General features: G+C 47.4%; 1 protein-coding gene across 7 annotated transcripts in view; it reads left to right on the forward strand.

Moving 5' to 3' along the window:
• The window catches only part of DNM1 (dynamin 1), a 195,087-nt gene that overhangs the window by 159,297 nt on the left and 11,432 nt on the right, over window positions 1-24,358 (forward strand). For 5 of the 7 annotated variants that reach the window (XM_030207928.1, XM_030207931.1, XM_030207929.1 and 2 more), the window contains one exon: window positions 12,660-12,875. In XM_030207928.1, the coding sequence (XP_030063788.1) occupies window positions 12,660-12,875 (216 nt within the window). Of the gene's footprint in view, window positions 1-12,659; window positions 12,876-22,098; window positions 22,136-24,358 lie in introns of all 7 variants that reach the window. The other 2 variants (XM_030207932.1, XM_030207934.1) reach the window with 1 other exon arrangement.

The following is a 24,358-nucleotide window of genomic DNA, read 5'->3' on the forward strand; positions in this document are numbered from 1 at the left end:
TTGCACATTTTTTATAAGGGTCATTCTCGATTCTGCGGTTTTCAGATTGTTAAAGATTAGTTCTCCATCCCAATCTGGATACCTTGGCCTTTCCCCAGCTCTGCATAACAAGACTGCTGCTGGAAGCATAAAATCCCAGGAAATGTTTCCTGTACCATCTGACCATTATGATGCAAAGAATAGTCCTTAAATACTTAACTCACTACAAACATAAAAACCTAAAAGCTCGGCTCTGCCATGTTTCGCCCTCTCAAGGGCTGCAGCAGGGGCCGACAAAACTGTTAATCAGTAAATAAATAAAAACATACTAGTACAAAACATAAATCCAGCCAATAAAATACATACTGGTCAACACATATATCATTGTGACAAGCATATTATATTATACAAATCTGTGAGTAGTTCCTCCTAACATAATCGTGAAAGAGCAATAATTAAAACACTGACACTGGCACTAATGAAAAAGAAGTGTGAGTACAAAATGTAAGCACACTTACCCATGCAGTGTTTTCAAATGGCATCATCTACTTGGCAAATACTATGAGACAAATGTAAAAAGATTTTTAAAAAACCCAATAAGCTATGAAAGGTTCTTTAGCGAATGCTACATACCTGTAGAAGGTATTCTCCGAGGACAGCAGGCTGATTGTTCTCACTGATGGGTGACGTCCACAGCAGCCCCTCCAATCGGAATCTTCACTAGCAAAGTCCTTTGCTAGCCCTCGCGCGCCGATGCGCACCGCGCATGCGCGGCCGTCTTCCCGCCCGAAACCGGCTTGAGCCGGCCAGTCTCATATGTAGCAAGACAAAGACCAGGGAAGACACAACTCCAAAGGGGAGGCGGGCGGGTTTGTGAGAACAATCAGCCTGCTGTCCTCGGAGAATACCTTCTACAGGTATGTAGCATTCGCTTTCTCCGAGGACAAGCAGGCTGCTTGTTCTCACTGATGGGGTATCCCTAGCCCCAGGCTCACTCAAAACAAACAACCATGGTCAATTGGGCCTCGCAACGGCGAGGACATAACTGAGATTGACCCTAAAAAAATTACCAACTAACTGAGAGTGCAGCTGGAACAGAACAAACAGGGCCCTCGGGGGGTGGAGTTGGATCCTAAAGCCCAAACAGGTTCTGAAGAACTGACTGCCCGAACCGACTGTCGCGTCGGGTATCCTGCTGCAGGCAGTAATGAGATGTGAATGTGTGGACAGATGACCACGTCGCAGCTTTGCAAATTTCTTCAATAGAGGCTGACTTCAAGTGGGCTACCGACGCAGCCATGGCTCTAACATTATGAGCCGTGACATGACCCTCAAGAGCCAGCCCAGCCTGGGTGTAAGTGAAGGAAATGCAATCTGCTAGCCAATTGGATATGGTGCGTTTTCCTACAGCCACTCCCCTCCTATTGGGATCAAAAGAAACAAACAATTGGGCGGACTGTCTGTTGGGCTGTGTCCGCTCCAAATAGAAGGCCAATGCTCTCTTGCAGTCCAATGTGTGCAGCTGACGTTCAGCAGGGCAGGAATGAGGACGGGGGAAAGAATGTTGGCAAGACAATTGACTGGTTCAGATGGAACTCCGACACAACCTTTGGCAGAAACTTAGGGTGAGTGCGGAGGACTACTCTGTTATGATGAAATTTGGTGTAAGGGGCCTGGGCTACCAGGGCCTGAAGCTCACTGACTCTACGAGCTGAAGTAACTGCCACCAAGAAAATGACCTTCCAGGTCAAGTACTTCAGATGGCAGGAATTCAGTGGCTCAAAAGGAGGTTCATCAGTTGGGTGAGAACGACATTGAGATCCCATGACACTGTAGGAGGCTTGACAGGGGGCTTTGACAAAAGCAAACCTCTCATGAAGCGAACAACTAAAGGCTGTCCTGAGATCGGCTTACCTTCCACACGGTAATGGTATGCACTGATTGCACTAAGGTGAACCCTTACAGAGTTGGTCTTGAGACCGGACTCAGACAAGTGCAGAAGGTACTCAAGCAGGGTCTGTGTAGGACAAGAGCGAGGATCTAGGGCCTTGCTGTCACACCAGACGGCAAACCTCCTCCACAGAAAGAAATAACTCCTCTTAGTGGAATCTTTCCTGGAAGCAAGCAAGATACGGGAGACACCCTCTGACAGACCCAAAGAGGCAAAATCTACGCTCTCAACATCCAGGCCGTGAGAGCCAGGGACCGGAGGCTGGGATGCAGAAGCGCCCCTTCGTCCTGTGTGATGAGGGTCGGAAAACACTCCAATCTCCACGGTTCTTCGGAGGACAACTCCAGAAGAAGAGGGAACCAGATCTGACGCGGCCAAAAAGGAGCAATCAGAATCATGGTGCCCCGGTCTTGCTTGAGTTTCAACAAAGTCTTCCCCACCAGAGGTATGGGAGGATAAGCATACAGCAGACCCTCCCCCCAGTCCAGGAGGAAGGCATCCGATGCCAGTCTGCCGTGGGCCTGAAGCCTGGAACAGAACTGAGGGACTTTGTGGTTGGCTCGAGATGCGAAGAGATCCACCAAGGGGGTGCCCCACACCTGGAAGATCTGTCGCACTACACGAGAATTGAGCGACCACTCGTGAGGTTGCATAATCCTGCTCAACCTGTCGGCCAGACTGTTGTTTACGCCTGCCAGATATGTGGCTTGGAGCACCATGCCGTGACGGCGAGCCCAGAGCCACATGCTGACGGCTTCCTGACACAGGGGGCGAGATCCGGTGCCCCCCTGCTTGTTGATGTAATACATGGCAACCTGGTTGTCTGTCTGAATTTGGATAATTTGGTGGGACAGCCGATCTCTGAAAGCCTTCAGAGCGTTCCAGATTGATCGCAGCTCCAGAAGATTGATCTGCAGATCGCGTTCCTGGAGGGACCAGCTTCCTTGGGTGTGAAGCCCATCGACATGAGCTCCCCAGCCCAGGAGAGACGCATCCGTGGTCAGCACTTTTTGTGGCTGAGGAATTTGGAAAGGACGTCCCAGAGTCAAATTGGACCAAATCGTCCACCAATACAGGGATTTGAGAAAACTCGTGGACAGGTGGATCACGTCTTCTAGATCCCCAGCAGCCTGAAACCACTGGGAAGCTAGGGTCCATTGAGCAGATCTCATGTGAAGGCGGGCCATGGGAGTCACATGAACTGTGGAGGCCATGTGGCCCAGCAATCTCAACATCTGCCGAGCTGTGATCTGCTGTGACGCTCGTACCCGCGAGACGAGGGACAACAAGTTGCTGGCCCTCGCCTCTGGGAGGTAGGCGCGAGCTGTCTGAGAATCCAGCAGAGCTCCTATGAACTCGAGTTTCTGCACTGGGAGAAGATGGGACTTTGGGTAATTTATCACAAACCCCAGTAGCTCCAGGAGGCAAATAGTCATCTGCATGGACTGCAGGGCTCCTGCCTCGGATGTGTTCTTCACCAGCCAATCGTCGAGATATGGGAACACATGTACCCCCAGTCTGCGAAGTGCCGCTGCTACTACAGCCAGGCACTTTGTGAACACCCTGGGCGCAGAGGCGAGCCCAAAGGGTAGCACACAGTACTGGAGGTGACGTGTGCCCAGCTGAAATCGCAGATACTGTCTGTGAGCTGGCAGTATCGGGATGTGTGTATAGGCGTCCTTCAAGTCCAGAGAGCATAGCCAATCGTTTTCCTGAATCATGGGAAGAAGGGTGCCCAGGGAAAGCATCCTGAACTTTTCTTTTACGAGATATTTGTTCAGGGCCCTTAGGTCTAGGATGGGACGCATCCCCCCTGTTTTCTTTTCCACAAGGAAGTACCTGGAATAGAATCCCAGCCCTTCCTGCCCGGATGGCACGGGCTCGACCGCATTGGCGCTGAGAAGGGCGGAGAGTTCCTCTGCAAGTACCTGCTTGTGCTGGAAGCTGTAAGACTGAGCTCCCGGTGGACAATTTGGAGGTTTGGAGGCCAAATTGAGGGTGTATCCTTGCCGGACTATTTGCAGAACCCACTGATCGGAGGTTATGAGAGGCCACCTTTGGTGAAAAGCTTTTAACCTCCCCCCGACTGGCAGGTCGCCCGGCACTGACACTTGGATGTCGGCTATGCTCTGCTGGAGCCAGTCAAAAGCCCGTCCCCTGCTTTTGCTGGGGAGCCGAGGGGCCTTGCTGAGTCGCACGCTGCTGACGAGAGCGAGCGCGCTGAGGCTTAGCCTGGGCCACAGGCTGTCGAGAAGGAGGATTGTACCTACGCTTGCCAGAAGAGTAGGGACCAGTCTTCCTTCCCCCGAAAAATCTTCTACCTGTAGAGGTAGATGCTGAAGGCTGCCGGCGGGAGAACTTGTCAAATGCGGTATCCCGCTGGTGGAGATGCTCTACCACCTGTTCGACCTTCTCTCCAAAAATATTATCCGCACGGCAAGGCGAGTCTGCAATCCGCTGCTGGAGTCTGTTCTCCAGGTCGGAGGCACGCAGCCATGAGAGCCTGCGCATCACCACACCTTGAGCAGCGGCCCTGGACACAACATCAAAGGTGTCATACACCCCTCTGCCCAGGAATTTTCTGCACGCCTTCAGCTGCCTGACCACCTCCTGAAAAGGCTTGGCTTGCTCAGGGGGAAGCGCATCAACCAAGCCCGCCAACTGCCGCACATTGTTCCGCATGTGTATGCTCGTGTAGAGCTGGTAAGACTGGATTTTGGCCACGAGCATAGAAGAATGGTAGGCCTTCCTCCAGTGGTGTGCTGGAGCCGGCTCGCACCGGCTCGCAAGAGCCGCTTGTTAAATTTTGACAGCTCTTGCGAGCCGGTTGTTGTTGGGGGCGAGCCGGCTCCATTAGGGGAGGTAAGCATGGCAGGAGGGCGCCATCACAGGCCATGCTTACCTCCCCTACCGCTCCGAAGCATGACCAACGATGTCCTTCGCCCCCACCCTCCCCTCTCGCTCCCCTCCGTCTTTTTTATTACCTCCGTCGAAGCGCCGCCATTTAAAGCCCTCCTGCGTGCTGGCCGTCTCCAGGCTTCCCCTGCTTCATTCGGATGATGTTCGTGCCTTAGTCCCGCCTTCATTCTGACATCATTTCCTTTTTTTCGCGAAGGCGGGACTAAGGCACGAACATCATCCGAATGAAGCAGGGGAAGCCCTGGAGACGGCCAGCACGCAGGAGGGCTTTAAATGGCGGCACTTCGACGGAGGTAATTAAAAAAGACAGAGGGGAGCGAGAGGGGAGGGTGGGGGCGAAGGACATCGTTGGACATGCTTCGGAGCGGCAGGGGAGGGAGGAGAATCGCTGGATGGGTAGAGGGGGCAGGGAAGAGACCTACTGGGCATGGGTGGGTAGAGGGAGGCAGGGGAGAGACCTGCTGGGCATGGGTGGGTAGAGGGGGGCAGGGAAGAGACCTGCTGGGCATGGGTGGGTAAAGGGGGGCAGGGGAGAGACTTGCTGGGCATGGATGGGCAGAGGGGGCAGGGGAGAGAATTGCTGGGCATGGATGGGCAGAGGGGGGCAGGGGAGAAAACTGCTGGGCATGGATAGGCAGAGGGAGGCAAGGGAGGAGAACAGCTGGGCATGGATGGGCAGAGGGGGCAGGGGAGAGAACTGCTGGGCATGGATGGGCAGAGGGAGGCAGGGGAGAGAATTGCTGGCCATGGATGGGCAGAGGGAGGCAGGGGAGAGATTTGCTAGCCATGGATGGGCAGAGGGAAGCAGGGGAGAGAATTGCTGGGCATGGATGGGCAGAGGAGAGAATTGCTGGGCAGAGGGGGCAGAGGGGGCAGGGGAGAGAATTGCTGGGCAGAGGGGGCAGGGGAGAGAAGAGAATTGCTGGGTATGGATGGATAGAGAGGGGCAGGGGAGAGATGAGAGTTTCAGGACATGGATGGCGGGAAGAGCAAGAGAAATTCTGGACATGGATGGAGGGGAGGGAAGGGAGAGAGAAGAAATGCTGGACATGGAGGGAAGATAGAGGAAGGAGATTAGATGAGGGAAAAGGAAGTGAGGAGAGAAACTGCACGTGGATGGAGAAAATAGGCAGAAGCTGGATCCACTGTACAGTCAAGTATGCGGAGGACCAGAAATGAAGAAGAAAGGAGGAAAGAAAAGAAATAAATGGAAAGGAAGCCCTGGAAACGGAGTCAAGGGAACAGATAGAGAGCAGCAGAATCAGATACTGAACCAGCATGATCAGAGAAACAAAGTCACCTTGTAGCGCTATAGAAATGCTAAATGCTAAATGCTAAATAGTAATTATAGTGTTTGGAATATGTCCACTTTGAGAATCAGGTGCTGAACATTAAAAGTTTATGTTTATTTACTTATTTATGGCATTTTATCCCATATTAAACATGAATTAGATTGGAACCTGGGATCATTTAATTTTTTTTTTCCTGGAGAGAGTAATGTGTTGGTTGCTGCCCCCCCCCCCCCCCGGGTATAGCCAGCTCTGCAATTTTTTTTGGGGGGGGGAGCGCAGAGGTGGGTGGGGGGCGCAGGGGTGGACGGGGGGGCGCAGAGGTGGACGGGGGGGGGGGGGGGGCGCCGAGGTGGACCGGGGAGAGAGCCTGTTGTTAAAAATTTACCAGCACACCACTGCCTTCCTCCCAAAGGAGTCTAAGGTTCTAGAGTCTTTGCCCGGGGGCGCCGAAGCATGCTCCCTAGAACTCTTAGCCTTCTTTAGGGCCAAATCCACAACTCCAGAGTCATGAGGCAACTGGGTGCGCATCAGCTCTGGGTCCCCATGGATCCGGTACTGGGACTCGATCTTCTTGGGAATGTGGGGATTAGTTAGAGGTTTTGTCCAGTTCGCCAGCAATGTCTTCTTAAGGACATGGTGCATGGGTACTGTGGACGCTTCCTTAGGTGGAGAAGGATAGTCCAGGAGCTCAAACATTTCAGCCCTGGGCTCGTCCTCCACAACCACCGGGAAGGGGATGGCCGTAGACATCTCCCGGACAAAGGAAGCGAAAGACAGACTCTCAGGAGGAGGAAAGCTGCCTTTCAGGAGAGGGAGTGGGATCAGAGGGAAGACCTTCAGACTCCTCGTCAGAGAAATACCTGATGTCTTCCTCTTCCTCCCACGAGGCCTCACCCTTGGTGTCAGACACAAGTTCACGAACCTGTGTCTGCAACCGCGCCCGACTCGACTCCGTGGAGCCACGTCCACGATGGGGGCGTCGAGAGGTAGACTCCCTCGCCCGCATCGGCGAAGCTCCCTCCGCCGACGTAGTCGGGGAGCCCTCCTGGGAGGCGACGGCAGTCGGTACCGCAGGCGGCACCGACGCCGGTGACCTCACCTCGGGCGATGGACCAGCCGGCACCATGCTCGACGGTACCGGAGGCGCAAGCACCGCCGGTACCGGAGGGGTAGGGCGCAACAGCTCTCCCAGAATCTCTGGAAGAACGGCCCGGAGGCTCTCGTTCAGAGCGGCTGCAGAAAAAGGCATGGAAGTCGATGCAGGCGTCGACGTCAGAACCTGTTCCGGGCGTGGAGGCTGTTCCGGGCTGTCCAGAGTGGAGCGCATCGACACCTCTTGAACAGAGGGTGAGCGGTCCTCTCGGTGCCGATGCCTGCTGGGTGCCGACTCCCTCGGCAACCCAGAGCTCTCGGTGCCGACACAGGAAGGGGACCGGTGTCGATGCTTCTTAGGTTTTTTGCGAAGCACGTCACCGGCGCTTCCCGGCACCGACGAGGAGGACATAGAATCCAGCCGTCTCTTCCTCGGGGCCGAGACCGAAGAGGGTCGATCTCGGGGGGGCTGTACCGCAGGAGCCCTCAGGGTAGGGGGAGACCCACCCGAAGGCTCACCGCCACCAGCAGGGGAGTGGACAGCCCTCATCTGCACTCCAGACGAAGCACCACCGTCCGACGACATCAGCAGACGAGGTCCCGGTACCACCGACGTCGATGCAGTCACCCGATGTCTCGGCGCCGATGCAGAGGGTCGATGCCTCGATGCACTCGATGCACTGGCCGCCGAGGATGAAGGTCTGGACGCTGCAGACGTCGATGCACTCGATACCCCCGGTGCCGATGCCGACGAAGAGCCCGAGAACAAAAAGTTCCACTGGGCCAACCTCGCTACCTGAGTCCGCTTCTGTAAAAGGGAACACAGACTACAGGCCTGAGGGCGGTGCTCGGCCCCCAGACACCGAAGACACGAAGCGTGCCTGTCAGTGAGCGAGATTACCCGGGCGCACTGGGTGCACTTCTTGAAGCCGCTGGAAGGCTTCGATGTCATGGGCGGAAAAATCACGCCGGCGAGATCGAAAGACGAAATGGCGAAATTTGGCACCAGCAGAAAAAAGCGGGAAGGAAATTTCGACCGGGGCCTAAGTAAGGCCTACCCCGACGACGAAAGAAAACTTACCGGGGTAAAAAACTCGAACTAGAGGAAGGGAAAAAGCCAAAAGAGGTTTTTTCCAACACTTTTGAAGCAAAAACGAGTCGAAAACGACGCGCGAGGTCGACTTTTTCGGGGCACGAAACGGAAACACAACCGTCCCGAGCGCGGAGAAAAGAAGACTGGCCGGCTCAAGCCGGTTTCGGGCGGGAAGACGGCCGCGCATGCGCAGTGCGCATCGGCGCGCGAGGGCTAGCAAAGGACTTTGCTAGTGAAGATTCCGATTGGAGGGGCTGCCGTGGACGTCACCCATCAGTGAGAACAAGCAGCCTGCTTGTCCTCGGAGAATATATAAATACACTCAGGCAAAGCTGAATTCAAAACAGAGCAGCAACTTACCAGCTTTCACACATTATGGTGAAACTTCTGGTAATGAATCTGCAGAGCTTTAAGCTACCTGCATGGTGGGGGTGGGGTCATAGTTGAAGAGTGATTTTTATTTTTTAAACAGTTTTAAAAATAAGTTTAAAACTGAATAAATAGTATTCCTACGTGTGTACCTCTCTAATAAGGATTTAAAAAACCTCAGAAACCACCTAATTAGAAAAACTCTGTATTAAAATGATCTGTGGTGATTACAAACGCTAAAAATTGACAATGCTCTTAAAAATCATTCAAAGCAGTCAGATCCAATCAAGAATGATCTAATATGCTGAATTACGTAGTTTTCTGAATTTAAAACCTTACAAAATCCTCTTAAAATGTCAAAATTGTTATGTGTTCCAGTCTATGCTTTTCAATGACTTCACTGTGTTCGCGACATCATTGTGCGTTCCAATCATAGAGAATCGCAAGGGGATGCTGGGAAAAGCCTCAGTTAATACAAAATCACTCAGAATGAGTAAATAATAATGTAAAACACTGTAAATCAATAAAAACAAAAGCTAAAAGCCAAAACTTTGTCCAACAACACATAAAAGACTTAGCTTAACAATAAATAGCACACTTACCCCTCCTGATTACAAAGCTGAGCTAGCTGTGTCAGCACACCACAGCCACTAGCGTGGCTTTGTAAACAGGGGGTTAAAATGGTAAATAATAATAATGTAAACTAAAATCAAATGGAGCTGTACAGATATATAAATAAATAATAAATAACTATATGTAAATGAATTGATAAATAAATAATGAACCTACATACATAAAAATAAAGAACAAGGAAACTCACAAGAATATTGACAAGTCTGTCTCCATGCTGAGGCAATGAGGTGTCAATGTTTTGAACTGGAAGATGTCATGTTAAATGGGCCTCAGTGAACTCAGGGAAAACAAGACAGTGGAGAAAAACACCAAAAGGTGAAGCAATAAAAATAAAACAATGTGGCATGTAATAAACAATTAAAACGATCCTTTATTAAAACAAAGGAGCAGCGTAAGGCCTGACAGGGACCATATTTCAGCCTAATGGCCTGTTTCAGGAGTCCAAAATATCTAAAAGGCCAAAAATCCACAATTACAATAATATACAGTAGAAGATAAAAAGGAAGGACAAGTCAGTCTCTTAGGTTTAGAAACCAAATCTCAACAATATATTCACTATACAGCATACTAAGGGGCTCCTTTTCAAAACAGAATAGCATTCAAAAAGTAGCACAAAGTGGCAGATGAACGTTTCGTTTGCCAAAACATCCAAATTGCTATTTTCAAACCCATTTGTAAGACAGCTTTTTATGCAGATGAAATGCAGTGCATCTAAATCACAAGGCATGCTGGTGGCAACTTGGACGTGTTTCTGCCACAGTGGAACAAAACAAAAACATCCAGGGCTAAAAGACGGTTTGGTCTAGACCTGTTTCAATTATGACTAAGTCACAAAAAGGTGCCCTAGATGGCCAAATGATCACTGGAGGGATTAAGGCATGATCCCCCTTCCATCCCCCCAAAGATGTGAAAGAAACAGTACATACTAGCCTTTATGACAGCTTCAGATGTTATGGCCAGTTCTATTAGCCTAGTGGTCGGTGTAGTGCACTGTAGAGAAGGAGATCCATAACTGTTACCATTGTGGTGGAAAGTATGAGCCCTCCAAAACCCACAAAAGCCTACTGTACCCATATATAGGTGACACCTGCAGGCATAATGGCTATTGTAGTAGTGTACAGTTGGGTACAGTAAGTTTCTGCTGGGTTTTGGAGGGCTCACCATACCATATAAGGGAGTAATGGTGAGATGTGTACCTGGGATTTTTTAATGTGAAGTTTACTAGGCCCTAGGGTGCCTAACTGCTCTGCTGGGATGTCTGTGTGCCCAGTCTAATAAGAATGCTGGACTCCCATATATGCCAATGGCTTTTTTTCCCTTGGACGTTTCTTTTTCTTCAAAAATGGTCCAAAAAGATAAATTCACTGAGCACAAGAACATCTAGAAAATAGCTGTTTTTGAAACAAAAAGTTGGACATTTTTCTGGTTTGAAAATGGCCATATTCACTAATGGATCTTTTGACGTTTTCCACAAAAAATCCAAAAATCAGATTTAAGACATATTAAAAATGTCCCTCCACATGTAGAAATACATATGTAAACACACACACACACACACACATATATATATATATATATATAAAGGTTATGTATACGTAAAGAATTAAGAGCATACCTTCTCCTTTTACAAATGAGTACTAGTTGCTGCCACACAGTAATGCCAACGCAGCCCATTGCTAGCACGGTTTTGTAAAAGGGGGGGATAATTTATAACATAACCAATAAGTCAATTGGTCTAGTGCATACAAATATTAAAAAGACTGAGTATAAAAATATATCCCACATTTATAGACAACCAAAATTAATGCAAAACCTCACACAAATCTACCCAGTTTGAGGTGTCAGGTAGCAGTTATTTGCTTTCTCCACATATTGTAGCAACCCAAGTCACACAAAACAAGAATGAAAAATTAGGAATAGAATAACAATGAATGTTAATATTTTTAAAAAGTAGAAGAGCCTACATATGTGCACTTAGGGGCCCTTTTACTAAGTTGCATTAAAAGGGTTCCTGCGGCAGCATCAGTGCATGGATTTGCTTCGCACCGAGCCTCCTTTTACCGCAGTGAGTAAAAGGCAAAAAAAAAAAAAAAAAAAAAGAAAATGGCTGTGTGGTAAGTGCACACTTGTCATGCAGCCATTTCTAGGGGAAGAGGTAGTAAGGGCTCCTGTGCTAACCCGGTGGTAACCAGGCAGTGCACAGCAGGGGCGTATCTGCGTGGGGCCACAGGGGCCTGGGCCCCCGCAGATTTCGCCCTGGCCCCCCTCCCCGCCGTCAACCCTCCCCCGCTGCTTACTTTAGCTGGCGGGGGGCCCCAACCCCCGCCAGCCGAGGTCCAACCCGCAATCTCCATATTTCGTCTTCCTCCGTGGCCATGTGCTTCAAGGAAGTAACGCTGCAGTGCTGATTCGTTGAATCCAGTTCGGCGTCTGACGTCGCAGCGACGTCAGACGCCGAACTGGATTCAACGAATCAGCACTGCAGCGTTACTTCCTTGAAGCACATGGCCACGGAGGAAGACGAAATATGGAGATTGCGGGTCGGACCTCGGCTGGCGGGGGTTGGGGCCCCCCGCCAGCAAAAGTAAGCAGCGGGGGAGGGTTGACGGCGGGGAGGGGGTGGAGAGAGGCGGCGGGGGGGGAGGGAGGCAAAAATGTGCCCCCCCTCTCTGGCTCTGGCCCCCCCTACCGCCGGATTCCAGATACGCCCCTGGTGCACAGCAATAAAAATAAAGCCCCACAGCAATAAAAATAAAAATGATTTCCTGTTACACCAGAATGGTGTGCCCTGGGGGTGGCATAGCTGCCGGCTCCAGTGGTAGGCTGGCGGTAGTGCTGGATTGGCGCGTGACAATGCCACAGTGGCTCTACCTCGGTGTTGTAAAAGGGCCCCTAAATTCTTTACAATATATGAAGAAAGGAACATCTTTGTGACATTTTAAAAATCCACATACAATGAATGAGAACCGTAGCAAGTGAAAACACAATGCAAAAAAGTTAAAAGAGTAACCCCCACAAAAACTGATGTAAGGAGTTGGAAACCTGGAATGAACCCTATGAAAATGTGAAATATATCTAAAAAATGCATATTGACACATGCAATCATGTATACGTGTATATTTACATATCTAAGAAGAATATGTAAGTACATGGAACCTGTAGACAGCTGCTAGATAACCAGAAGAAGATTGGATTTGATGAACCTCTGGTTCTCTTTCAATCTAATCCTACTATGTAGAGTAATTATTTAACTATTTTATTGATTTATGACAATGCTAGTGTATGAATGTATATAATTTGATAGTAACAATCATATTTTTCTTGTGATTAGGTCTCCTACATCCAGTCCTACGCCACAGCGAAGAGCTCCTGGTATTCCACCAGCCAGGCCTGGATCTCGTGGTCCTGCACCTGGGCCGCCTCCTGCTGGATCCACTTTGGGAGGAGCACCCCCAGTGCCCTCCAGGCCAGGGGCTTCTCCCGATCCTTTTGGACCACCTCCTCAGATTCCATCCAGACCCAATCGTGCACCTCCTGGTGTCCCTAGGTGAGTCACGTACCAGACCCTGCCAGAGCGTCAACAGATGCTAATGAACTTCCTTTAAGAGGCAGAAAGGGTGAGATTTGAGAGATATGAAGCTCAAATGCACTCACTTTGGGATCTTGGATACCTTTTTTGTGTATGTCCACTTTGGGGGTAATATTAAACCCGAAGTGGTCAGCACTTTTTAAAAATACTGGCCGCTGTGAGTTTTTCCATACCCAGATATTCAGCACTGGGCTGTACCTGGACACAGGCACTGAATATCCAGTGCCTGTATCCAATTATTCAGTGACCACTAGAAGCTATCTAGGCACTGCCGATATTAAGCACTGTACTCAGGTAGCTATCTGTGCAAGATAGCTGTATCCCCCCCCCCCCCCCCCCCACCACCACCAATTGCCCCAGTACTACCCAGATAGTGCCAAGGTGGTCAAACCAGATTTTCAGCAGCTCTATCAGGGTAAGTGACACTGAAAATCTGGTGATGAACCCGGTAAGCAAGACTTGTCTCTCCTTCCTGGATAAGTCTTATTGAATATCAGGCCCCGTGTTTTTATGTTGTTTTAGGGAAGGTAATTGAAACATTAGTAACACCAGAAGGACACTAGTCTTCAGCAGGGTGCAAAATATGAGAAATGTGGTACCCTGACGATTGCTCATCAAAAGACAGCAGCAAGAGCAGGATTTGCATGACATGAGAGTGTACATAACTTTCATTATTTGCTTTTGCTTCCCAGATGTCTCCAGATCATTCAGGACAAGCCATGCTAGTCCTGGTTTTAAGATCCAGTTTTCCATTTGTGGACCTATAGATGTGTTCTTATTAGGGAAATCAGAACTGTAGGTTCATAGGTGGGATAGGTTAAACTATCTTTGATGACCTTAGCAATCAGGAAACTTAAATGACATATTGTACGGGATCTCGGGTACATTATCGTGTAGGTCAAGGGTTGGAAAGGGACATTCCTTAGTATCCATACCAGTCCAGTTCAGAAGCTGTAGGGTTATGCCTATTGACCAGCGGACAGAGAAAGAGAAACAAAGTAGTTCTGTATGAATCACACTTTAAAGGAGGAGTGGCCTAGTGGTTAGAGCACCGGTCTTGCAATTCAGAGGTGACCGGATCAAATCCTGCTGCTGCTCCATTGCCTCAGGTACAGACTTAGATTGTGAGCCCTCCTGGGACAGAGAAATATCCAGTGTAACTGACTGTAACTCACCTTGAGCAAAAATCTAAAAAAAAAAAAAGCACCATGCAGCCTAAGAATGCTCAGCATTTCTCTGTCTCCAGTGAGTGGATGGAATGGATGGTCAATACACCTTGTGGACTGTTTCTGAGAAGCTCCTAACCCAGTTGAAGAACTGTTGTGTCAGTACAACAGAGGGATTTCTCATTTGAGGATTATGCTCCATTAAAAAAAAATGAAATACGAGATGAAAGTGGTTTTGAAGCTGGTTTTGTTACTGATGTTCCTGGTCATCTAGAGAGCTTATACTAGTTGAGCAGGGAGTGACTTTAATTACTTTTCAGCTCTAAATTTATGTATTTAGATAAATAACTGAGGTAATATTTCAGAGGAGTCCAAGGAGTCTGAGTTCCCTTCCCTCCGCCCATCTTTCATGGCTGAATTTATTTTTGCAATATTAGTGCAATAATCCTGCACCAGGTGAGAAATTGCTTCCGGATTGTGTTTGGGAAAATCCTTTTGCTGTGGCTAGTCCCGAAGAGCTTGGGTTCCAAGACTCAAATCAATGCTGCAGTGCAGTATGGCATTGGGATCACTTGGCCAAAGCTTGGGCTGCTTATGCTTTTATAAACAAACAGCCTCAGTTGTGCTGGCAGGAGTTTTCTCCTCCAGCAGCACTTGGACTTGGCGTTAGTCCCGGAGTTGTGTGTGTGTGTGTGTGTGTGTGGGGGGGGGGGGGGGGGGGTTGATTGTTTTTTTTCTGGTGCAAATATTGACATAGAGATTACTGGCTTCTGAGCCGTTAGGCTGCAGCACCAGGCTACATTTTTGCTACAACTTGTGTACCTGAGGTGACCTACAAATGTTTTTTAATGGAGCTTCTGGTGAGCCGACTGGTTCGCGGGTGGTTTGGCTTGTATTTCCAGCAGTCTCGAATTGTGTGCCAGTTGCCAGTCTGTCCAAGGCCCAGCTGGGTAGCAATTTTCATACAAGTGTTTTTTTTTTTTTTGTAGCAGGGGCGTAGCCAGACACCCAATTTTGGGTGGGCCTGGGCCCAAGATGGGTGGGCAGAAGAACTCTGTCTTTTCCCACAAGTGATTTGGTCTTCTCTCTCTCTCTCTCTCTCTCTCTCGCCTGCATGCCATGTGGTCTCTCAAACATCCCCCCTCCCCTGAATACCTTTTAAATAGCAGATTTTCACCGGCAGCAAGCAGCAACTAATACACACTGCTCATGTTGGCCCCACAGCCTTCCCTCTGATGCAACTTCCTGTTTCCACGTAGGCGGGAATACATCAGAGGGAAGGATGTGGGGCCGGTGAAACCAGTATGCAGGCGAAGATCTGCTATTTACAAGGTATGCAGGAGGGACGGTTGTTGGGAGTTTTTGGCTGGTGGGGCTTAGGGATCTCTGCCAGCCACATCATAGATGTGCTGCTACTGGGTGGGCCCGGGCCCATCCAGGCCCACCCTTGGCTACGCCACTGTTTTGTAGTAGAGCCACCTATGTTTCACTTTCGGTTTGCCAGTTTGGGCGTGGGAAGAACAGTCATCTTACCTCTAAGCAGCCTCTGATTCATAGTTCAGGTTTTAGCTGCAGGTTTTCAAGTCTTTGTTTTTTTTCTTCAGGGTCTTCCTTACAGGCTAGTGGAAATCATTTTTCACACACATACTCTTAGAACTGCCTTCTTAACTGTAAAATCCCTGGGAACCAGTGGCATAGCAGGGCAGGATGGTGTCCAGGGTGGAGGAGTAAGACAGCTACCCCGCCCCCCCCCCCTTAGTATGCCACTGTTTTTCTCTGCTTTCTCCCGCACCCCCTCCCTCTCGGGCACGCACCGCATACCTGAACTGGAGGGGTCCCCAGCTGCTAGACTAATATACAGATTGAATAGATATTCTAGTGTTTCAACTCATCTTAACAAACTGCACTGGCTTCCCATAGCAGAAGGACTCAGGCTCAAAGCTGCTTGTGTAGTTTTTCGAATCTTACAGGGTTTCACTTCTGAACTGCTGACGAAGACCACTTCGCTACATTTGGTCCAGTCTAACAGACTGAAAGAACAACTGATGCTAGCATCACCGTTTCAAAAGACAATTCTTCCATCTTGAATAGAGAGGTGTGGTAGCCAATTCGAAATCAGAGGATTTTCAGCTCTCTATTTTCTGTACTTGGAGTTAAAATATGGAATGCTCTACCTATTGTCATCAGAACAGAAAACAGCTACCTTAGCTTCAGGAGGAGGCTAAAATCCATTCAGTTCCCAAAGACTGCTTAGTAACAATCCATTGACTTCTACCTCCTAGTATCATCCATTATCCTTTCCTATGTTTTTGGTCCATGCATTACACCAATGGTCTCTAATTGTTCTCATACCTCACACTAACATTTGTCTCACCTAGACTGTAAACCGCACTGAACCACGGAAAGGGGATATTAGCAGTAAACAAGAATTGATTTAATAAGCCCCACCAGCGGAAGCTCTCCTGTCCGCATGCCATACTGTCCACTCCCCCTCCCCCCAAGCTTGCATAAGGGAGGTCCACCCCTCTGTGCATGCATGAAAACTGCATGCACAGAGGGCGGGTCTCCCTTGTGCATGCTCAGTTGCATAAAAATCTAGCATTACGCGGGAGGGTGGGGGAGCGCATAGCATGGCGCACGGGCAGCAGGGCTTCTGCTGGTGGGGTTTGGGGACCCCCACCAGCCAGTGCCTCAATTTTAGGTGGGTCTGGGGCACTTGCTGTGCCCCTGCCAATGCAGCACCCGGGGTGGTCCACCCACCCCACCCCCTCCTTACTATGCCACTTCTGGGAGCAGAGGATTTTCCTTATTAATTAGTTTGGGCAGTGTGCTATTTTTAGTTTTTGTTCTCTGCCTTTTCCATAGCAAGTTTACCTTGGAAGTGTGTGTGTGTGTGTGGGAGGGGGGGGGGGGGTACCACATGGAGATACTTTTTTTTTTACGATTCAAGCTAGTTTCAGTGTGCCTTACAAAAAAAGAGAGAGAAAATTTGCAGATACTTGGAGGAATCCTTCTTACTTCCCCATTCCCTTGGTGGAGTCTTTTGGGGTGAGGTGCCTTTAAAGCTTCAGGTGAAAATTAGACAGAAAAATGTACAAATGTCAAGCAATCTCTCTGGCTTAGGCAGCACTGCCTCAGGGTCGCTGAGAGACTGAGGAGCAGGGCCACCGCAGCCGCTGTGGCAGCCTGCCCCCCACTTGGGCCACTGCCACTCCCCTAACCTTCCTGCATCTGCTCCTCCCTCGGTCTGTCACTCTCCTGCTCCTGGGACCAGGGTTATCGTCACCTGGGTCTCCACACACAGGAGCAGGAGAGAGACAGACCCCCATCACTGGGCCCCCCCTTGGAGGCTGGGTCCAGGGAATCTTGCCCCCCCCCCCCCCACAGCAATTTTAAACAATGTGAAGCTAAGACACTTGCTGGCAGGCTGCCATAGCTAAAGATTTCTGATAAGCACATAAGAATAGCCATACTGGGCCAGACCAGTGGTTTATCTAGCCAAGTATCCTACTTCCAACAGTGGCTAATCCAGGTCACAAGTACCTGACAGAATCCCAAATAGTAGCAAGATTCTGTGCTACTAACCCCCAGGGATAAGTAATGTTTTTCCTATTTCTATCTCAATAGCACACTATGGATTTTTATTCCAGGAACTTGCCCAAACCTTTTTCAAACCCAGATACACCAACCGTTGTAACCATATCCTCTGCAATGAATTCCAGAGCTTAACTATCTGTTCTGGGCTTTTTTTTTTCAGTTTTTGTTTATTAAATTCTGCATCTTGCATGAGACAGGATTATGCTGGAATCCTTCCTTTGGCCAGCCTTTCGTACCACAATCACAAATAGGCAAACAGGTACAGACAGAAAATCTAACTCTTGCCTATGCAGGTGCTTGTAAAGCATTAGAAACAGGAAGTACTAAGGACATTATCTTGCCTTCAGCAAAAGAAAAAAAAGCCACCTTTCCTAGCAACAACTGTTTAGCACTCTTATGGAACAGCACAGTAGCAAGCTGATCTTCCTGTAGCAGGCATGGGTATTTTCAGCTTTCCTGTTCTAGAGGTGATCTTATGGATTAGTTCTTCTGTTGGAGCTGGGCACTACCTGTAGTACAGTAATGGCCTAATGCTTAGGTCACTGGGCTCTGAGCCAGTTGCAGCAAGAGATTCAAATTCCACTGCTCTACCTTGTGATGTTGGGAGGTTCACTTAACCCTGTCAGCCTTAGGTACAAGCACTCTCTTGAGCATTCTTTACCGGGGATATTCAGAAGCCTTAGAAGTTCACATCTGTTAATACTTCTAATGTAAACGTTTTGTCTTCCTTAAAAAATGAAAGGCCATTTCATGGATGTATGCCAAAAGTGAGTTGCGGGGGGTCCTTATAAGGCTTCCATTTTTTTCCTTCTTTGGCTTGCCTTCAGCTAGAACATTAATCACTGACAAAATATTTTTGTCTGCTTGAATATTTTAGTATTTAACTTAGGTATGATTCTCCTTCTAGGGAGGTTTTGTAGGAATATTATGCTCAGAATGCTATATTCTCATTCTGGGAGCATTCACAAAGATAAGTTAAACTTCTTGTCCTATTCACCAGCTTGGAGGACTTTGGTTCACAAGATTTTCCTGGGAGTAATCTTATTTTCAGGTTCATGATGTAGTAGGGTCCATAGCACATCTTCGTTCCTCATTATGAATGCAATCATAGATGCTGGGGATCAGTGCAACGTCTTCATTCTAACTCTAGTTCCTTACTGCCATTGCAGTAAAGGTTATTTCTTTGTATGTATGTAATTAAGAAGCTTCTGTTCATCTGATATTTGTTTTCCAATTTGTTGGTTTCCAAAGGCATGTTGCAAGGACAGCTTCCATTTTTATCTGTGGTCTGAACTCTGTGTTGTACTTTGCCTTTGGTTCCTCATGATGCCTCTAACCTTCCTATCCTTTGGGCTGGGCTTTGTTTGGTCAGGGATTTGGAGTCTCACCCTATTTGGGAACCTCTTTGCTACATCCCACAGGTTCTGGGCTAGTCTGGTAGGGACAATAAGGAAGAAGAAATTGTCCTACCTGATAATTTTCTTTCCTTTACTCCTACCAGACCAGTCCAGAAGCTCTTCCTAGTTGAATATTAATGAGCATGCTTCTGTTCTAAGTTATTCTCCTTTTGTCTTATCAATTTTCAGTTCAAAGTGTTCTATTTTATAATTCAGCTTATTAGAGTTTGAGGCAGCTCCTGAGGAAAGATAAAGTAAAGGTAATGGATGAAATACATCTGACTAGAAGTATGAATATGAGTACCATTGCTTGGTCATTCTAAATACTGAGCATTCTAAGGCCTTAAGGGGCAAATCACACAGAACTACTTTGTTTCTCTGTCTCCATCTGCTGGATGACAGACATAACCCCACAGGTTCTGGACTGGACTGGTAGGACAAAATGAAAGAAAATGATCAAGTAAGACATAATTTCTCCTTCAGGCCCTTGAGATATGCAGCTGCCAGTAGTGATAATGTTCAGACCATCACTATTTCCCTAAGCATGGATGCTGCCAGTCTTTGTCTGCTGCTTGCAAGAACAGACATAGGTACTTCATTGTGTTACAGAGTAAAGATCCTGCATTGTGCAGGATTTCTATCTAACCAATTTGAACTGCTGCTTTGGGCAAAGGTGAAGAGAAAAGCTACTAATAGTGCAGTTACTATCCTGCCGACAGATCCTTGGATCTTGAGGATATGTAGCCACAAGCTCCAAGTTCATCTCCCAGATTGTGGGAAGACTAGAATGCAATATTAACACTATTATTTCCTGTTGGAACATAGTGAAGGATAACAAAGTGAAGTGCCGTCCTGTTGTAAGCCCGATTCTCCTGTCAAGTGAATAGAGCAGGGTTTAAACTAAAAATCAGGAGAAGTCCAAGGATAAACATTCTTATCTCTTCTGCACTAACTACTCTGTTTGACCTGCACAAATCCCTTTCTTCATCAACAAGCCCCACAAATGGGTGATGTCTTATGATGGCATTGACACAACATAGCTCTCTTGGAGCTCAGAAAGTCATATGGTCTTTATGAGCATGCATAGGAATTCCTGAACAGCCCCTACCTTGTGACAGGCTGTCACTCTTTTTTCTCTAAAATCCTGCACACACAATATAGTTCAGGCTCTCTCCTTCCCCCCCCCCCCCTCTCGATTTTGTTTTTGGGAGGATAAGGAAGTGTTTTATTTCTATGTGCATGTTTAGCCATCCCTCCTTCATATCTAGTGTAAACATTTAAAAAAAAAGGGATTGGAAGGGTTCTTCCTTTCACCAAAATGGAGTTTGACTTAACTGGCAAACTGTTTGCCATAGTAAATGCCACGAGCAGGTTTAAGATACACAAATATAGAAGGATGTCAATTACCAACAGCCACAATGTCTATTACAGACATATAAGCCAACATCATATGGCGGAAGACTGCCGGCACTACAAAAAAGTTCACCAAGGGCCCATCTGTTTAAGGACCATTACAATCATTCAGACTCTGCTTTACAAGATAGGTTCCCAGGCTATTTTACCTACTGCAGAAGCAGAGCAAGAGCAAATAAAGGGGCCATGCAAGGGGGAATTCTTCAAGAAAAGAAAATGAGATTCCCTCTCATTGTCAGCATGGAATTCATTGGAGCTGAGAGTTTCCACAAAGTAGAGAGACTGAGATCATACTCCAGATGTTCTGGCTTAGGAGAGAGGTTCATTCCTGTCACAGTATGCACAAAACTAACCCATTTGGAGAAATTGACCCCTAGAGAATAGGTGTGGCCCATCAGCAAAACCAAGAAAGAGAGGGGACCCATTTATAATGTATTTGACACTAAAATCCTTGGCACTGTCACTTGTGCCATCAACCAGTGAAAACAGAACTGCCCATTCTTGTTCTGGAGACATTCTGGAAATGACATTCTAGATGAGGTCATTCTATGGAGTCTGAGGGGTAGACTCAGGAGTAATATTAGGAAGTATCCCTTCAGCAGGTGAAGAAAGCCTTGGCTAAGCATATAGGATCATTAGTTGTGATGAAGTGAATATAAAACCTGGGGTTAAGTGATGCCTGCAGTACTGCAACAGGAAGTTGGGTCACTTTCTGTCATCTGTTATGTTACTGCTAGCTGACACCCGCAAAACATATGCAGGACAAAGCGTTTTTGCACTGAAATACCACATACCCCTACCTCTCTCCCCTTAACATATTTGCCCTCTGCTCCATTCACTTCCATAACCCCTTCATTCATCCACCCCCTTCTCCTTTTCCCTAGCTCCCTTTTCCTCCCACCCCACCGAGGCCTTCTGTCCCCACTTCAGCTCACCCCACCCAAGCTTAGTCCTCCCCTGCTTAGCTGGGCTCCAGCTTCATCTCATGTGTCATCTTCCTATGCATGTAATGATCCAGCCAACTGACAAATAGGGAAGCTTAGGAGCAACATCTCTGTTTGGTATGCATTCATATCCTGCCAGTCTCAGCCATACCTTTGCTCTGTACTATGAGCGGGGCTGCCTGTAGTGGAGTGCACATAATTCTGCTCTACTAACATCCTATATAAACAAGGATGTCAGCATCCTTGCTATGACCTTTCATACCTACTGCTGCCAGAAATATGCATGTCTGGACACTGTTGCCAGAAATGTGCATGTCTAGCACAATGCTTCCAGAAATGCATATGTTTGGTATGCTGCTGCCTCTTGTCCTTTTCACAGGATGTTCTAAGCCTAAAGCAAAAGTCTTTGGTCTTATATTAGCTTTCCACATTGCTGGCTGTCCCAAGAACACAGGGAAGAATAGGGTGTGTGTGTGCATTCGTGTCACATAGACAAACATTATGATTTTTCAAGAACACACACGTAAAGAAAATGCTAAAAATTAAGCCTTTTGTCCTGAGCCACTGTTGAATGTATGTGAGGAATGTACGTACATCATCATGCCTGAGTCTGTGCTGCCTTCAACAGTCTCAATTGCCATTTGGATTTCATGTTATCTTTCAGAATTACTATCAGTGACCCCTGAGGACTGGCAGCTACGGTATGTTCTGCGCTTTCATCCCCATCACCTCATGCATCTGTTAGTGTATGCCACACCTCTGCAGTCAGGGGTTACTACTGTACAACTGTCATCACGGCCAGCCACTCACTCATTTACCTCAAAAAGTGCAGGGAGGTGGTTTTAACAAATGCCATCTAGTCACAGACAATGATCCTTTTATCTGCTATAGCAGATGCATGACAGTCAGTAAAGTCCATTAAACATTACCATTTTTCAAAAATGCAAAACTCACTTTAAGAATAGGAAAGAAGTAGCCAGAGACTGAACATTGTCTCAGTTGGAGAATTCCAGTAGTGGAGGAAAACTCATTTTGTTTTTCACATGTAGGAATACAGGGAGGTTAACATTTCTACCAGGTTAAGGACAAGTCAGGTAACCAGGTTTTGACTTTCCTGTGCCTCTTTTTACTGCTTTTTGTTTTTTTTGTTCTCACCACAGTTGTAGACATGTAGCTCTTTTCTGTAAGGACCGACTGTCCTGATGAAAGAAGCAGAGCTCTCAAAAGCTCACTACAGATATATCATTGGTACAGGGGTTCTTAACCCAGCCCTCGGGACACACCAAGACAATCTGGTTTACCAGAAATCCACAATGAATATGAATGAAATTTACATGCAGTGCTTTCTTGCTTCTGTTGTATGCAAATCTATCTCATACATATTCATTGAGGGTGTCCTGAAAACCTGACAGGCTGGGTGTGTTGTGAGAACTGGATTGAGAACCCTTGCATTAGCATAATACAAAGGTCTCCTTGAAGCATCTTTGACCCATACTTCTACATCTTCCATAGAGAAACTGAAATTGTAAGTCCATAGCTGCAGTGACCCAAAAGCAGAAGTGAATGAGCCTGTAGAGGTGGTCACTTGACTGAGATCCTTCCTGTCTTCCACGCTCCTGAGCTCAGTCTTTATTTTCTTCTCATTATCTGTACTTGACATCAGTGTTGTCAATTACTATGAAAACAAGCGTAGCTCATGTATGATACTGGCACTAACCTTGTTTGCAGCTGGGGCATTTTGCTTGGTACATTCAGTTAGTCAGTATATGTCATTGCTGATTCTCATTTGCTCTGTTGCTGTTCAGTCACACATAAGAGTCTTCCCTCAGGGAAAGGGATGAGAGCAGTAGTTATAAATCTTTCTATGGCCATGACCCATTTTCATGGCCACAGAAAGTGTGCAACCCCCCCTGGAGGTGTGAGCCAATAACATCTTTAAGGAGGATACATCAGGTTGTGACCCCAAATGTGTTTTTTTCTTACCCCATATGGGTCACAATCCATACTTTGGGAAGCTCTGCATGACAGCAAAGCATGCACAGGAGGAGAAATGAGTAACTCAACTAAAAGCTGATGTTGCAGCATAATCCATGAACATATCAGAAAATGAACTACAGAATACGCATCTGACTCAGCAACTGATAGGCAGCCAGGCTCCTGCTCTCAGGATGTATCCAAGCTTTAAGTCAATCAGGTTTACAGAATATCCATGATGAACATTCATGAGATCAATCTACTTACATTGTCTCTTTGGTATGCAAATCTCTCATGCACATTCATTGTGGCTATCCTGAAAACCTGACTGGCTGGGATTCCAGAAGGGCAGGTTTGGGAATCCCTGCTCTAAGTGAAAAAAAAAAAAAAGGTCAGATGCTTGTTATCTCTAATAGTCCTGCTCCAGTAAGTGAAGTTGATCTTCATCAGTGGGAAAAGACTGATGTAGATGTGATCTGCACTGAAGAAACTAGATGTAGCAAAAATGAAAACTATATATCTGAGTAAGTTTTGACTGTTGCTCTGTTCTTATCCTGCCACACTCTCTGTCATAAAGAGCCACACCCTCAATATTCAAAGCACAGGTGTAAACCATCCAAGGGAAGCATGGCACTGATTGGCTGCAACAGCTCCAAGCAATGACAGTATTTTCCTTCCTTATTCAGAAATGAAATTTTCTATTCTGAATCAGGAAAATATACCAGTAGAAATTATGGCTGATAAAAAAAATCAGCAGGGCCAGGAAGGAATTATTTTTATTGTTATAAAATATTACAGGCTGTTTTAATTTTCCCCTGGATTATCGTATAGAGAGGTGCTAGGCAGCTTGAAAAAAATTTGGGACTTGATAGATTTAGGTGGAAGGAAGACAAAATAGGTATATTCTGTCCTGCAATGGCAGAAGGAAGTAAGCCCATTCTGGCTGATTT

This window comes from Microcaecilia unicolor, chromosome 6, assembly GCF_901765095.1.
Source record: "Microcaecilia unicolor chromosome 6, aMicUni1.1, whole genome shotgun sequence".
In the NCBI taxonomy this organism is placed as follows: Eukaryota; Metazoa; Chordata; class Amphibia; order Gymnophiona; family Siphonopidae; genus Microcaecilia; species Microcaecilia unicolor.